Raw genomic sequence first — 15,001 nt, forward strand, 5'->3', positions numbered from 1 at the left:
ATTTTGTGTTTATCATCATGGGGTAGAACACCCAGGACATACCTAGTTACTGTCGTGTATGTCACACCAGCATTGACCTCTTGAATATCTTGAGAATGTCTCATCTCCTCCAGAAAGCTTTTCTTTTATCTTGCAAGCTTTTATATAGGCTGGATGACTCTTTAGCCACTAAAGAGTTAATGTTCATCTGCATGCTATCATTAAATATAGGCCTCCAAGCCTACCAGCCCTCAAATCTACACCAAATGAGCAAAGACTTCACTTTGATAAAATAAGAAATTTCCAGTTTTGAAGCATTCATTAGTCCTCCCATCAAGGCTTTCTACGATGTTTCCAGAAAACATTTTGGTCTAAAGGAACAAAGATGTGTTAAAATGAGCCATTCCTCAAGATCTGGAGAGATCCACGGTCAAGTTGACAGCTTTCTGTAATTTCTTAAAACAGCCCCCATAAATGTTGCTTCACCGACATCATGAATTGTTTATGAGAGATTTTTGCCTGAGTTAATTAGTTGTCTGTTAAATAACTTCAGAGCTATAGTTTTTTAGGCTTTTACAACAGGGAAAGAAAACAAATTCAACTGATAGAGCCCCAAACACACGTGATGGCCCTGCTTTTCAGGGTTTCTCCCACCTTCCAGTCTCAGCTGGTGGTTCCGATGGTTGCTTTTCCTATTATGCTGCCATTTGTGCTTATGCTCATCATCATTTCCATAATGACATTACAAAAGGCGTGAAGCCCCCTCTGTAAACAGAAGTGAATCAGAGGACTCACGTAGGAAGCTTGATAACTAATGATGAAAGCTGTAACTCCTGTCTAAAACCAGCAGTCACACCTGACCCCTAATCAGGCAGAAATTCAGGTTACAAAGGTTGTTTAGTTTTACGCCACAGAATCCCGCGTTCTGCTAAGCCATGTTCATAGATAGGATTGTACTCATACTTGGTAGGCTTAACATTGACCCTGAATGTGAATGGCTGTGATTGCCACTGAGTATTTTTATGGAAGACTGGGTGGTCTGTATATCTTACCTCCCTCTAACTTTCTCTTAAATGCTCATAGGGCCCACCCTGGTCATTACAGAATATTGTTGCTATGGTGATCTTCTGAATTTTTTGAGAAGAAAACGTGATTCATTTATTTGCTCAAAGCAGGAAGATCACGCCGAAGTGGCGCTTTATAAGAACCTTCTTCATTCAAAGGAGTCTTCCTGGTAAGACTGATTTACATAAATAGCTGTTGATAGGCAGTTCATGGGGTCATAAGGGTTTGCAATCAAGGCTGATTCTTTAAAAAAGTGAACTGAGGTACTTTGAGGTGCAAAATCAGAATTATTAAATCATTTAAATGTGATTAACGGTTTAGAAAGTTCAAACTGTTTTTACAGATTCAGATAGTCTTGAACTTAAGTTTTTGTTGATTTTTAAAAATGTATCTTTAGTGTTTTTCTGAACTTTAGTTCTCTTTAGTTGAATGAATTCTGTACCTGTTTCTCTTAGAATGGTTCTTTCCTGTGTGTCGTTCTCTTTATACTGTTGAGCCAGGGTCCTGTATGATTTCTGTACCTGTTTCTCTTACCGTGGTTCTTTCCTGTGTGTCGTTCTCGTTATACTGTACAATAGTGTCCTATATGCATCTTTAGAGTGAGAGACTGTTTATAGGGAACATGGGAAAGGCTGCCAAGTTGTCACAGTGAATTCCTTTAACAGAATGTCAGAGAGCTCCAAACAGCTCTCTGTACCGAGGTTTCTCACCATCTACCTCCGAATTATTTCTGTATTCCTTGCCCTCTTTTTCCTTAACTTAGGTTATCAAGAGGCACAACTACTGTAGCACATTTTTTAAAATTCTGCACCTTATTTTCATCTCTTTTATCCTTGATACCATTCTGAATTTGAATATGTCAAGAGTTTCAAGTTCCTTTAAGAAGAATTGGTGTAGTTTACAATCAGAATAGAATTCTCTGCCATCTTTTGCCTTTTCTTTCTTTTAAGATCCACCATTTAAGATTTTCTAGATTTATGCAGCCCGACAGAATCATAGTCATCATGCCTAATCCCTTATACATTTTATCTCTGCAGTTGTGTGATGGGTTTCCTCTTTCCTTTTTATTTACCATATCCCCTGTATTTTGAGAAGGCAAGACTTTGTCTCCTGAACTTAACCCCAGGCCCTGAAGGAGACCTCAGTAAATATGGTTGATGGGTGATTACCTCTTAAAGCGTTTTTCTGTACCTCTGGCTGAAGTTTTAAACCCTAGATGAAGCTTTTTTTTTTTTTTTCGATCCTGTAAACTTTGAGTGGTGTCAAGGGGCAGTAAAATACAATGTAAACCAAACCACCTTTGGTCATTTCTCTAGCACATATGCTCTTTATGTGAATGAATGAACCACTTCGCCTTATTTCTAAACCTTGGCCTCACATATATTTTTTGATTTTCTGAAATAATGGCCTAAATAGTTCAATCCTATGTAGTGTTTTTTGTGCTTTGGGATCCCATATGGGATTGGAACCACCAGCACGCTCTGAAGGAGATTGTTGTCATGGTGTTTCTATGCTAATCAGAAGCAGGAAGTACTAGAAATCTTGAAGACTCTCCAGCCAAATGTTACAGATTCAAGAGGTCCAGATGGTTCAGAAAATCATCCAAATTATTGGTGTTTATCTGAACCAAACTTGGTTTTTTTAAACTATCTTCCATCAGTCGCTATATGTTAACGATCCCTGTCTTCCCCCACTAATAACACATCTCAGGAGCTCTGGTTCTTTGTCTCTTTCTTGTCTCTTTCATCTTATCTCTCTTGAGGCTAATTTAGAGAGTTTGAAGTGATGTGGGATAATGGTTTTGGTTCTCTGTTTCTCATTAAATCCCTGGTGTAGAGAGATAGGACATTTCTAACCAGAGTCCCCTCTACAGTTGAATACAAAAAAAGGCCATCTAATTCCTAGGGATTGGACCCAAATGTTGAATATTAAAAACTCATATCTTACTGAATAAGATTTTCTTCATTTAAACTTGGCAATACTTTCTTTAAATAAATCAGCCTCTTATGTAAAAAAGGGAGTGGAGAGATAGCCTGCCTCTCACATGCTCCCCCATCTCCCATTTTATTTACTCGTGATTTGATGGACGTTTCATTTCTCCCAGCAATGATAGTACTAATGAGTACATGGACATGAAACCTGGAGTTTCTTATGTTGTACCAACCAAGGCAGACAAGAGGAGATCTGCAAGAATAGGTAGGTACCTATCAAACAATAAGAACAACCTCACTGACTCAGAGTTTCTCATATCACCATGGAATCTAACATCATTCCTGGTAGTAACCGGTTCTTCTTTACAATAGGCTCAGGGTAAGCAGGTATTTGGAGTCAGAGCCTGTGTTACTGTATCTGAGCATCTTGTTGCATATATGATAACATATGAATATCAAAATACATCAGATACATATAAAAAAATATGAGACTTTTGTGTTCATCCACCATTCTTCTTCCTTAAAGATTTTGTAACTTAGCCCAGGATTGGGAATATTAACTTTGTGATTCAGCACCTTCCTGTCCTTAACACTGGGGAGAGGATTTGCCTGCAAGTTCACATCAGTTCCCTGATTACCAGCCCTTGGTGGTGTTGTCACTGTCTTTTACTCTCCTTGTCTTTAAGATTTTAATTGCTAAGAAAATCCTTCTTCTCCTAACAGGTTCATACATAGAAAGAGACGTGACTCCTGCTATCATGGAAGATGATGAGCTGGCCCTGGACCTGGAGGACTTGCTGAGCTTTTCTTACCAGGTGGCAAAAGGCATGGCATTCCTTGCCTCAAAGAATGTAAGTGGGGGTGATTCTCAGAAGGGTCCTGTCCCTGCCCCCACCACCCCCAAGGAGTATTTAGAGCCATAGTTAGAATGCAGAGTGTCGCTTGAAGTGTGGTAACCAAAAGCAGAGGAAATATAGTTTCTTCATGTTCCAACTGCTGTCTCTTTGAAATTCCTGTTCTCATAAGTTTTAAAGTGCAAGCCTGTCTAAATGAGCTTTCTATGAATATATTTTTTATATGCAATGAATTCATTTAGAATTTGGCTTTTAGGATGTAGGAGCTGCTCTTAGAAAATAAAGAGGTAGTTATTTTATCAGCCAAAGGAAAGGGTATCTCTTGTAGTTGCAGTGCTTGATGAAGCATATACTTGAGCCTTTTTGAAGTTAGACTTCAAATATTGCATGTATGGTTTACCAAGTGCTGGGGAAGTAAGGAATCGAGAGAGAGTAATAAACATTTGATCAAAAGGTTGAGGATAGGAAGAGAATGAAGGAACCAAAACAAGAAAGATGGTCTCTAGAAGGGTGAGAGGAATTTCTTAGGAAACCAGGCTAACAGAATAGGATGAGGTTACAGATCCTACCCTTAAGTGTCATTGGTGACATTTCCGAACAATTACCAAACTAAAAGAGGATACAGGATGGCTGAAATAAAGAGCCTCTTCCCTTTGTCCTTTGAGGGGGTCAAATTCAAGTTGTAGACATTTTAGAAACTCTTTTTAAAAGGACATATTCAAAGAGAAGCATGTAAAAGGAAAGCAGTCCTAAGGGGGGGGAAAGCATTTATTCAAGTTGGTTTTGAAAGCAATTATAGTAATTAAAATCCTAACAATGTAAAACACAAATTGAACACCATTCAGAGCGCCATCTAGATATTTATTTTTGGGGCACCGAATGGTTTAAATGTAAAGCAAAGCTACTGGCTCTGTATAACGAAAGCAGCATTCTAGCATTCAATATAGCTTCCACTGTTTAAAAAGTTTAAAATAAATTTAAATGGTTTTCTTTGTCTCCTACTCTTCTAATAGTGTATTCATAGAGACTTGGCAGCCAGAAATATCCTCCTTACTCATGGTCGAATCACAAAGATTTGTGATTTTGGTCTAGCCAGAGACATCAAGAATGATTCTAATTATGTGGTCAAAGGAAACGTGAGTACTCACTCTCTCTTGACAGTCCAACAAAAGATTTTCGTTTCAATTTTTAAAAAATATTGTCTTTTTATGATTTTCATAATGCAAATCCTACCTTTGCGATATCATGCATTTTAGCAGTCAAATTAAATATACTTTAGCAAAATTCCAATAGTAGAATTCCTAATTCTAATTGTGTAATTATGGGGCATGTGAAAGAAACAGAAATAGCCTTAATTTTCATTATAGCTGGAGAATAGCAATGAACTCGATTTTGTTCAAGTGAAACAAATGTGGACCTGAAGGTCACAGCAGGAGAATTTTATTTTGAGATTGAGAGGCTATATGAAAAAGATTAAAATCTAAGATAATGTTCAGAATTAGGTATATAGAATATTGGATCTTATAATCAAGAGAGCTTCTTAAAGACGTTCATAAGGAATAATTGGCTTATGGAACATAGTGATTTTATTTCAAAGTGCTCTATTTCATTGCCAATTTTCATTGTTATCATCAGGGCAACCCCTTGGCATTAGAATGCAGTGTCTTCACATTTTAAAAGTTGGGGAAACTAAAAGCACAGTGTATTTTGTGATATTTGTCTGAGATGACACGGATCAGTAGAGGCTGAAACCAGAGCCTATGATTCCCAGAGCAATATCCCATTAGTATGGGAAGCCAGTAGTCCTGAACATATATATTTCTCCATCTATTTTCCCAGGCTCATAGCTCCAGTCCAGAGCTATTCCTAGAGGTAGCTATTTGTGTGCCTACACATAATGTAATATTTCCTTCTCCATCACTAAGGCATCTCTGTGGGTGGGCTGTACTAGACTTGGTTTCTGTAGCAATGTTGCTGGGTTTACTTTCTGATGACAGCATGCGTTTCTATAATAATAACTCACTAAGGCTAGGAGTGTTAATAACACCAAGTCCCCACCATCCTGGTGCACTACTGGAAGGAAGAATGAAAGGTGGTTCTCTATCCAGGCCTTTGAATATTGACAAAAGGCTAATGGGTTCCGGGCCCAGTCTTGCTGAGTTCGAACCTGGTTCTGTCATTTGGTGGATGTGTCGTATTTGGTAAAGATGACCCCAGCACCTCTGATTTCAAGACACCTTTTATTAATAGATCTCAAGTTAAGAGCCCCTATAAGAACTTGAGCACAAAATCTGGGAGGGGATACTGGAAAGCATTTTTATTTTTTTCCTACTGACTAAAATAACTTTAAAACCAGAAAAAAATTGTCTTCCCAGTTTTGGGTCCTAAATGGATTATGGGAAGGGTTGATTTAGCTTTCTGTGGTAAATTAAGATCCAAGAATCCAGAAATGTCTCTAAGAGGAATAGTCACAGAAAGTTTGGCTGGATGTTAGCGGAAGGAGTTCAGGATGTGAAGTTCAACTGTTGAATTTAAACTCTGAATCTGCCACTCACCACCCTGAAATAGTCATAGTCAGCATAAGCCACTACTGTCTTATCAAGTGGTTGGTTGTACAGGATAATTTTTCAGATCCTAGTGAATCAGCCATACTGAACTAAGCACTGATACCCACATTATCTCATTTAACCCACAAGACAACTCATGGAATTTGAGGTACAATTTTTGCTTTATGGAAGAATATCCTGAGGCTTCTATTACAGATGTATGTGATGTTCCCAGTGTGTTAGTGAGGGATAATTGTGGCTCTATTTGACAGAACACCCAAGAGGAAAGTAAAATAAGGATAGGAGTTGCTGGCCAGGCCTGGTATGGAGGTTCTATACCAGGGAGCAAATTCCTCAACCTTTCCATTTTACACCATTCCTGGTGTGGCCCTTAGCTTCATGGTCCAAGATGCCTCAAGAAAGCCAGCCAACAGATCCAGCAGGCAAGACAATGGAGGAAGAGACGAGAAGGAAAAGGACACAGGACACATGCTAACTTCATATTAAGGAAGTTTTCCAAAAGCTGTCATATAATACTTAGTGGCCAAAACCGAGCCACGTGGCTGCACACAGCTATGAAGGAGCTGGGCAATGTAGTCCTTACCCTGGGAGGCCACGTTTCTATTAAGAGATAAGGGTAACTAACCTTCTTTGGTAACTAACCTCTGTGTTACACAAGGCCAGTGGTGGAGCCCAGGTTAGAACCCAAGTATCTGTCTCTGACAACTATGCTCGTAACCACCAGGCTGTACAGACTCAGTGACCCCCATCTTGAAAATGAAGATAGTATTGGGGCTTCCCTGGTGGCTCAGACGGTAAAGAATCTGCCTGCAGTACAGAAGACCAAGGTTCGATCCCTGGGTAGGGAACATCCCCTGGAGAAGGAAATGGCAACCCACTCCAGAAGATAGTATACAGTTGACCATTGCACAAGGCAGGGGTGAATCTCAGTATAAATGAAAGCCAGAACTCCATATCCATGGTTCCTCCACGTCCTTGGATTCGACCAAGCATGGATCGTGTAGCATTTATTATTGAAAAATATTCGTGTATAAGTGGACCCATGCAGTTCAGACCCTCATTGTTCAGGGGTCAGCTGTACTGGTGATCCACTTATTTCAGAGGTAGTCAGAAAAAAAGTAAAAATTCATAATTCACAAGAGTTCCCTGCTGGTCCCATGGTTAGGATTCTGGGCTTTCACTGACAAGGCCTGGGTTCAGTCCCTGGTCAGGGCACTGAGGTCCTGCCCACTGCTTGGCACGCATACCCTATTCCACCCCACAAAAGAAAAACCACCCCAAACTAAAAAAACCACACATAACATAATTCTCAGAGGCAATCAGGGTCCTCTGAGGTCATATGGGTAGAAGGTCTTTGTGAGATGCCCATCAAGTTCTCACCCCACCTCTCTATAGGAATATTTTCTATTCAGGTTTTGATTTTTTTTTGCTTTGTGATTAACATTGTTGGATCTTTTGTGCTTCCATTGCAGGCTCGACTCCCTGTGAAGTGGATGGCACCAGAGAGTATTTTCAACTGTGTATACACATTTGAAAGTGATGTCTGGTCCTATGGGATTTTTCTGTGGGAGCTGTTCTCTTTAGGTAAAGTGAGCCTTGCCAAAGGCACCTTAATCACACTCAGCATCTTCTTTAAGGTGCTACCAGTGCTGTCCTTGCTGATTGTCATGCTGATTTGCAAACTGTTTGTGCCTCAGGAAGCAGCCCCTACCCTGGAATGCCAGTCGATTCTAAGTTCTACAAGATGATCAAGGAAGGTTTCCGAATGCTCAGCCCCGAGCATGCACCTGCGGAAATGTAAGGGCCCAGATGTCCTTCCTTCAGATAACATTTCCTCTTTTGTTTTCCTTTTTTAAAAACAGAAACTCGTATATTGAGGGTTTTCACTAAGCATAGCTTAAAATGTCATTTGGTTCCTTGTTATGACATCTTGGGCAAATGTTATTTCGGTCGCTGAGTTTCATAAAACTCGCTACCACATAGAGTTTAGGCAGAGTCTCAGTACACACAGTTTTATTTATACCCATGTCATTGAATATGTCCAGTTGTGTAACCCTGGAATTATGTTCAAAATTGTTGAATGGCATATACCTGCAGATCAGTTAAAGGCATTGAGGAGTGATAACTGGCCTTGGTCTTGCAGGTATGACATCATGAAGACCTGCTGGGATGCTGATCCCTTGAAAAGGCCAACATTTAAGCAGATTGTGCAGCTGATTGAGAAGCAGATCTCAGAGAGCACCAATCATGTGAGTATACTCCAGTCAGGCACAGGACCTCCATTCTCTTGGTTCCAAAGCATGTCCTCCTTCTCAGGTTCTGGGGGTGAGGACTAAGCTACCCACCCTTTCTCTCCTTTGCTTAGGCTATAAATTGAGTACGAAAGTGAAGCAATGGAAGCAAGTTCTTTTTGCCTAGCCCCCTACTCTGAGCCAAGGGATACGAGATGAAGAGGCGAAAGAGGAGAGGGCTTGACACTCAGAAGTGTGGGCTTAGAAGTTTCCATAAGGATTTGCCACTTTTTCTTCTCCACCCCAAGTGTTGGTCATGGGGCTTTGCATCTGCTCTGTCTCACGTGTCAGGCCATTCAGCCTTTGGAGGGTTGGGGTAAGGCACGTAGAAAAGACAGCTTGTTCCCTGCAGTAAAATAAACCTTCTGCTCAAGTAAATAACCAGAACATGGCAGATAGCTTTCATGGCCACAAACCGTAGAGAATGAAGAGTTGCTTGAAGTTGAGGGATCCCTCCTAGTGATTTGAGAAGTGGGGAGTTCAAAACTCAAATTCATGATTTCTTTTGCTTTTAAGGAGGAATGAGTGATCCTTACTTCGACTCAGATTTTTTTTTTAAGCTGCTTTTTTCTTCTGGATTGTGCTTGGAGCTATCTTTTCTTAAGATTATACCATTGATACTTTCAGATTGAAGCTCGCTCTTCTGGGTGTCAAAGCACATTTCAAATTAGACAGCATTTCACACCCAAGTGCCTGGTTCTCAATGGAAGAACCACCAGTTTCTTAGTGAATGATATCAGCCATTAGATGGGAATTGGCTACAGAAGTTTATGCACCTTTTAAAAAAAGTTAGGTCATTCTCATTCCTGGATGCATTCCAGCAGAAAAGCACACTTTGGACTATCATTTCTTACGTAATCAGACCATGGAAAAATGAGGGATAAAACAAAGCTTATCCTTGGTCAGTGTGATTTGGTTCTTGGCTGTAAGGTCTTGTCAACCTCCTGGCTGTAAGAATCTTCCTAAGTTATTTGCAGTTCCTAAGCTGCACATGTGCCCCTTTGTTCCTTGTGGGGACTGGCGTATTGACTGTGGATTTTTTTTCCTCAGATTTATTCCAACTTAGCAAACTGCAGCCCCCACCGGGAGAACCCCGCCGTGGACCATTCTGTGCGCATCAACTCTGTGGGCAGCAGCGCCTCCTCCACGCAGCCTCTGCTTGTCCACGAAGATGTCTGAAGCAGTCTACATCCGGGGGTCTCCTGACAACTCCGAACCCCCTCTCTTTTGGTTTTCACAATGGTTCCTTTGTTTTCCTTCCACTCGAATCCTACTCCAGGGTAGTGGACACCCTGATGTAATCCTGTCTTTATGAGCACCCTTTAGTGGCTGATGATTTTTGTCATCAGCTACCATCAAGCTGCCTATGTTCCTAATAGCACACTAGCCCCTGCTAACAAGGAAACTTCAGACTTGGAGAAAGGGAGGGTGGGATGGACTAGACACACTGAGTCCTTCCCAAGGTTTCTCCAATTTCTATCTGAAAAATGTAGTTGATAGTTTTGAGTACATAGCAGTAGTCACCTTCATTCCTCATAATCATCCATGATGGTATGATGATGTAGCAAGACTAGAAGCTGAAACCTTATCCCTTGATGCGGAAAATAGAATGTTATTCAAAGGCCAGAAACCTATGAATATCTGGGCTCACGAAATCTAGTATTTCATGCTGGGAGTAAGACATAGGCCATGGAAAAATGTTCTCCAGGCCTGAATAAAGACTGCTGGGCATGAGCCTTCATGCTTCTGACCTGGTTTCTAAATCAAATTCACTAATAGTAGCTGAATTGGAGAGATGGCCTCCCAGCCCACATTTTGTATATACTCATCTATAAATTGTATGCATTCACATATTTGAGGGGGGAAAACCCACGAGGTGTAGTTTCTGAATACAATTCTGGCTTGAGTCTGCTGTGTATAGGAATAACTGATGAGCCAGAACAAGTTTGAAGGAAACAGTGCTTTAAAAAAAAAAAAATTATTGCCAAGCACAGTCTTAACAAAAATCTCCTTTTGTAGCCGATGAACTTGCTCTAGAGATTGTCCAGAACAAGCCGACCAGCTTCAGAATGTCATCGTGTTCAGTGGATTTGATGCCGTTTGAAAAAGTGATTTATTGCATGACTCTGGCAGGAGTGACAACCAGTGCTATCTTAGTTTGGATTCTTCTGTAGCCAAAAATAAACTTTAGATGCAGCCTCCATCACAGGCATGTCCTGGACACCTGGCCAGTATCTATATAAGTGTGTATGTGTGCGTGTGTATGTATGCTTGTAGACAAAATATTTTGGGAGTAGTCTTGCCTTGAGCCCAGGAGGGTCCTTCAGCACCCAAGAAGTAGCCTGGCTTTCAGCAGCAGCCCAGCTTTTGTTTCACTTCACCTTGCTGTATAGGGAAGCTTACCAAAAGCCTACATAGAGGAGTGCTTAAGTCCATATTTATTTGCAATCCACCTGCACTTAAGGCACTCTGTTACTTATACTCAACATACTGTACCTGTTCCTTAGACCTTATTAATGCTACTCTCCTACTGAAACATATTTCAGTTCTATCTACACTTTAGGCTGTAGCCTGGATATTATTCTTAGTGTTACCTGTTTGTTTGTTTGTTTGTTTTTTGCCTCTACCCAATTATAAGAGGTCCATGGGTACATGGCAGGGTTTATGTTGTCTCGCAAGATTCAGGTATGCTGCCCTCACGGTTTTCCCCTCCTAGGTGTCTTTGCTTTCATTTAGAGAACTGTGGCCATTTATCTGAAAGTAACCATTTGCACTGGAGTTCTATGCTCTCGCACCTTTCCAAAGGTAACAGGTTGGGGCGTTTTGTTGCTAATGTAAGACGTTTTTGCTGTTTGCCACACTTTGTCTGAAAATTTTCTTTACGTTTCTATTGACTTTGGTTATAGTAAGAAAAGTGGTTGTTAATTGTAGATGTCTAGGTACTTCAGGGGCACTTCACTGAGAGTTTTGTCTTGGATATTCTTGAAAGTTTATATTTTTATTTTTTTTTTTTACATCTGATGTTTCTTTGCAGTAGCTTTATGTTTGAAATTATTTTGTGGCTTTTTTTTTTGTAAATATTGAAATGTAGCAATAATGTCTTTTGAATATTCCCAATCCCATGAGTCCTTGAAAATATTTTTTATATATACAGTAACTTTATGTGTAAATATGTAAGCGGTGCAAGTTTAAAGGTTGTTGATGTTCTATGTGTTTTTTTCCTGATATGTTGTCCAACTGTTCACAGTTCTAAAGAATTCTAATAAAAGTGTAAATATAAAGTCAAATGGAATTTTTATTTTATTATTTCAGAGTCAGTGAAATTAAACTTGAAAGTGTTAAAAAGTGTTAAAGTGCATTCACCCTGACATTAGAATGGTTTGTACCTAGTATGTGTAAGGTGAGGTTTCCCAGATGGCTCATAAGTAAAGAACCCACCTGCCAATGCAGGAGATGCAGGAGACTTGGGTTCGATCCCTGGAGAAGGAAATGGCAACCCCCTCCAATATTCTTGAAAAATCCTGTGGACAGAGGAGCCTGGTGGTCGCAGAAAGTCAGACATAACCTTGCGACTGAGCACATGCACACATGCGTGTGTGTAAAGTGTGTAAAGTACATGCAAGCCTATCAGATCACTAGGATTTGTATACTTAAAGATTTGATAAACATTTATTAAGAATTTGTATATGCTGTGTTTTCTCATTTTATTTTTACAACCCAGGATCTCCATTTAAATTGAAAAGTAATATAGAAAACATTGCTAGGATGATTATTAAGTTGATTCATGTGAAATGACCCATCTTGGTTAGCAATTTTATGTGGTTCAATCTGATACAACTAGCTTGTTTCCTCCTGAAAGAGATTGCCTAAAAATTAATATGAACAGTGAAGTTCAGTAATTCACAAGGTTGACATGAGGAATCTTGAGAAAATGGTTTGTATTCTTGTTGGCTTAGATTTTGAACATCCATCCTGAGATGTTCGTGCTCCACCTTTTAGTCTTTATTCTCACTTGTTTCTGGGACAAAATTCTATCATTTGCTTGGAGGGAGGTGCCTTGTATTATTTAATTCAGTATGTTTTGTGACTGGCGCATCCTTTGTATTCAGGAGGGCTGTCCAGACCAGTGAACCCTGCATAGAGCCTAAGAGTTATTCCAGCTTAAAATAAAGACTTACCCTGAACCACAAAATTCTATTAAAAATGAGGTAAGCACACCAGTACCATCAGTTTTTATTTTCTTTACTGTCATGGCATCTACTCCTGCAGAAGTAACTCCTGAAAGGAGAGGGAAGAGGGGTTAAAGGTGACCTGTAATGAAGAGGAATCCTTTTAAAGTCTTAAGGGGGAATGGTGTGACCAGAAACATATCAATAATCAATGAAAAATAGACCCACATTTCAGTTAAGCATTTTCCATTATTACAGACAAGAATGAATGCTAATTGACCACAAAACAGGAAAATCCTTTATACATATTTTCAGTGTCATTTAGACTTTTCCTGTATGTGCACTCTCGAGTTAGAAGCAGTCTGGAGCCCCTGTTCTGTTAGTCTAGGTGTTTCCTTCACTGACCCAGCTTTAATCAAGTAGATGCTTGGTGTCAACGTTCTGGGTTCAAAGGTGCCAGCCTCGTCCCGACCTCTTACTGCTCTGTGACACTGAACAGATGAGCTCTTGAATCTCATCTCCCGTAACAGTGGTGACTGCCTCATTATACTCAACTGAAGTCTGTTCATATGCCTATTACATAAATGGCATTCAAAAATGGTAACTTTGGTCATGACTGATTAGGCTCCTTAAGAAGGAAGAAGATGCTCTTGTACCAACTACCAACGTAACCCAGCAGGTACCCCACATAGAACTCTGGTCAGAAATGTGCTTCTAGCTACTGTCTTCCTCTAAAGTGCAAACAAAACTATACTAGTTTGCCGTGAAACTTGACTTTGCTAGAGAGATGTCTCTGTTTTATTAAAATTTTATTAAAATCACCAGGAATTCAAGGCTCTTATTTTGCTCCAGCCTTCCCTCCATTCTTCTCTCATGTTACCATAGACTCATAAACGTGCCCCACACTTGTGTTTCCATTCATTCCGACTTCATGTTGTCTCTTCTCTCCCAGCAAGCCCCCAGCTTTCAGGACCGGGCAAATAATCTCATTGGAAGTTGCCTCTGAATCCCCATGACACTTGGTACCCATCCTTTTTTATTTGCTCTTACAATCTATTCTGCCTGGTACTATAATTATTTTGATTCTTGTGTTAGCTCCTCCCCACCTGTACTATATTCAGTGTTAGAATTAGCATACCTATATGGGCTAAGGTCTCTGATTTCACAGGTTATCATTCACTTGTTAAAATATTTAAGTAGACACTCCAGAGGTTAAATTGCTTGAGAAGTTGCTAGGTGTGAAGACCAGCCCAAGTTCACTCAGTGGTCTGTGGAGTCTCTGCACCTCCACGGTGACAAGTACCTGGTCTTAGCATGCTGGCATCTCCCCATCTGTGTCCGTGTAGTCATCCCTGTTCTATCACAGCACTCTGTCCCATGGAGATGCCTTAGTCTCAGCTTCTCTAGGAAGCCTGTACTTGTCAGTGGGAGTTAGCCTAAGGAGAGATTCACCCGTCACCCTTAAATGAACACCACATTTCAAGATTTCTTGAGAAACAGGTGTTCTCAGATGCTCCTGAGGCTTCTAGCACAATATTTCATGAGTGATTAATTAATCTTTTTTGAATGAATAATTAAACATTCCATCAGCACAGAGTAAGGGAGAGCCGTCTGGGAGGAAATGGGTCTTGGAAAGACGGGAAATATACAACATTTACCCAGACCAGCACCTTGGAAAGGCAGCTTCATTTCATTCTAGGGCTGAGGCTTTGGGGAGAAGAGAGAAGGGGAACTAAGAAACTTCTTTCTGGCAGCCTCACCGAGTAACACCCAGCTGCCTTGTGGGAAAGAGGAGAAGAGAAGTAGAGAAAAGGAGGGCTTGGGTAGCTGGGGCAGGGTTGGGGAGGAAGGGAAAGAGACAGAAGTTCTCTTTCTTGTGCAGTGTGGAGGCTACAAAGACCCTCCTGGGCTGGAGGTACAGAAATAAGGCAGGAGAGCTACACCCTAGACTTGAACTTGGGAGGGCCCAGCAGGGCCAGCCTCTCCATGAAGAAACCCTGCACACGCACTCCTAGGAGGGGCCTTGGGACCAGCCTGGCTAGTACCAGCTGGGCAGCCTTCCAGTGGATACCTGTAAAGGAAAGTGTATTAGTCTGTTACACCTGCCATAATGATGTTTCACAAACTGGGAGGCTGAAACAACAG

General features: G+C 40.6%; 1 protein-coding gene across 2 annotated transcripts in view; it reads left to right on the plus strand.

Moving 5' to 3' along the window:
- The window catches only part of KIT (KIT proto-oncogene, receptor tyrosine kinase), an 87,158-nt gene extending 75,174 nt beyond the window's left edge, over positions 1 to 11,984 (plus strand). For both annotated transcript variants that reach the window (XM_014481500.2, XM_014481501.2), the window contains exons 14-21: positions 1,063 to 1,213; positions 3,149 to 3,240; positions 3,699 to 3,826; positions 4,843 to 4,965; positions 7,869 to 7,980; positions 8,094 to 8,193; positions 8,540 to 8,645; positions 9,738 to 11,984. In XM_014481500.2, the coding sequence (XP_014336986.2) occupies positions 1,063 to 1,213; positions 3,149 to 3,240; positions 3,699 to 3,826; positions 4,843 to 4,965; positions 7,869 to 7,980; positions 8,094 to 8,193; positions 8,540 to 8,645; positions 9,738 to 9,866 (941 nt within the window). In that variant the 3' untranslated portion in view covers positions 9,867 to 11,984. The remainder of the gene's footprint in view (positions 1 to 1,062; positions 1,214 to 3,148; positions 3,241 to 3,698; positions 3,827 to 4,842; positions 4,966 to 7,868; positions 7,981 to 8,093; positions 8,194 to 8,539; positions 8,646 to 9,737) is intronic.
- The last annotated feature ends 3,017 nt before the right edge of the window (positions 11,985 to 15,001 follow it).

This window comes from Bos mutus, chromosome 6 (assembly GCF_027580195.1).
Source record: "Bos mutus isolate GX-2022 chromosome 6, NWIPB_WYAK_1.1, whole genome shotgun sequence".
Lineage (NCBI taxonomy): Eukaryota > Metazoa > Chordata > Mammalia > Artiodactyla > Bovidae > Bos > Bos mutus.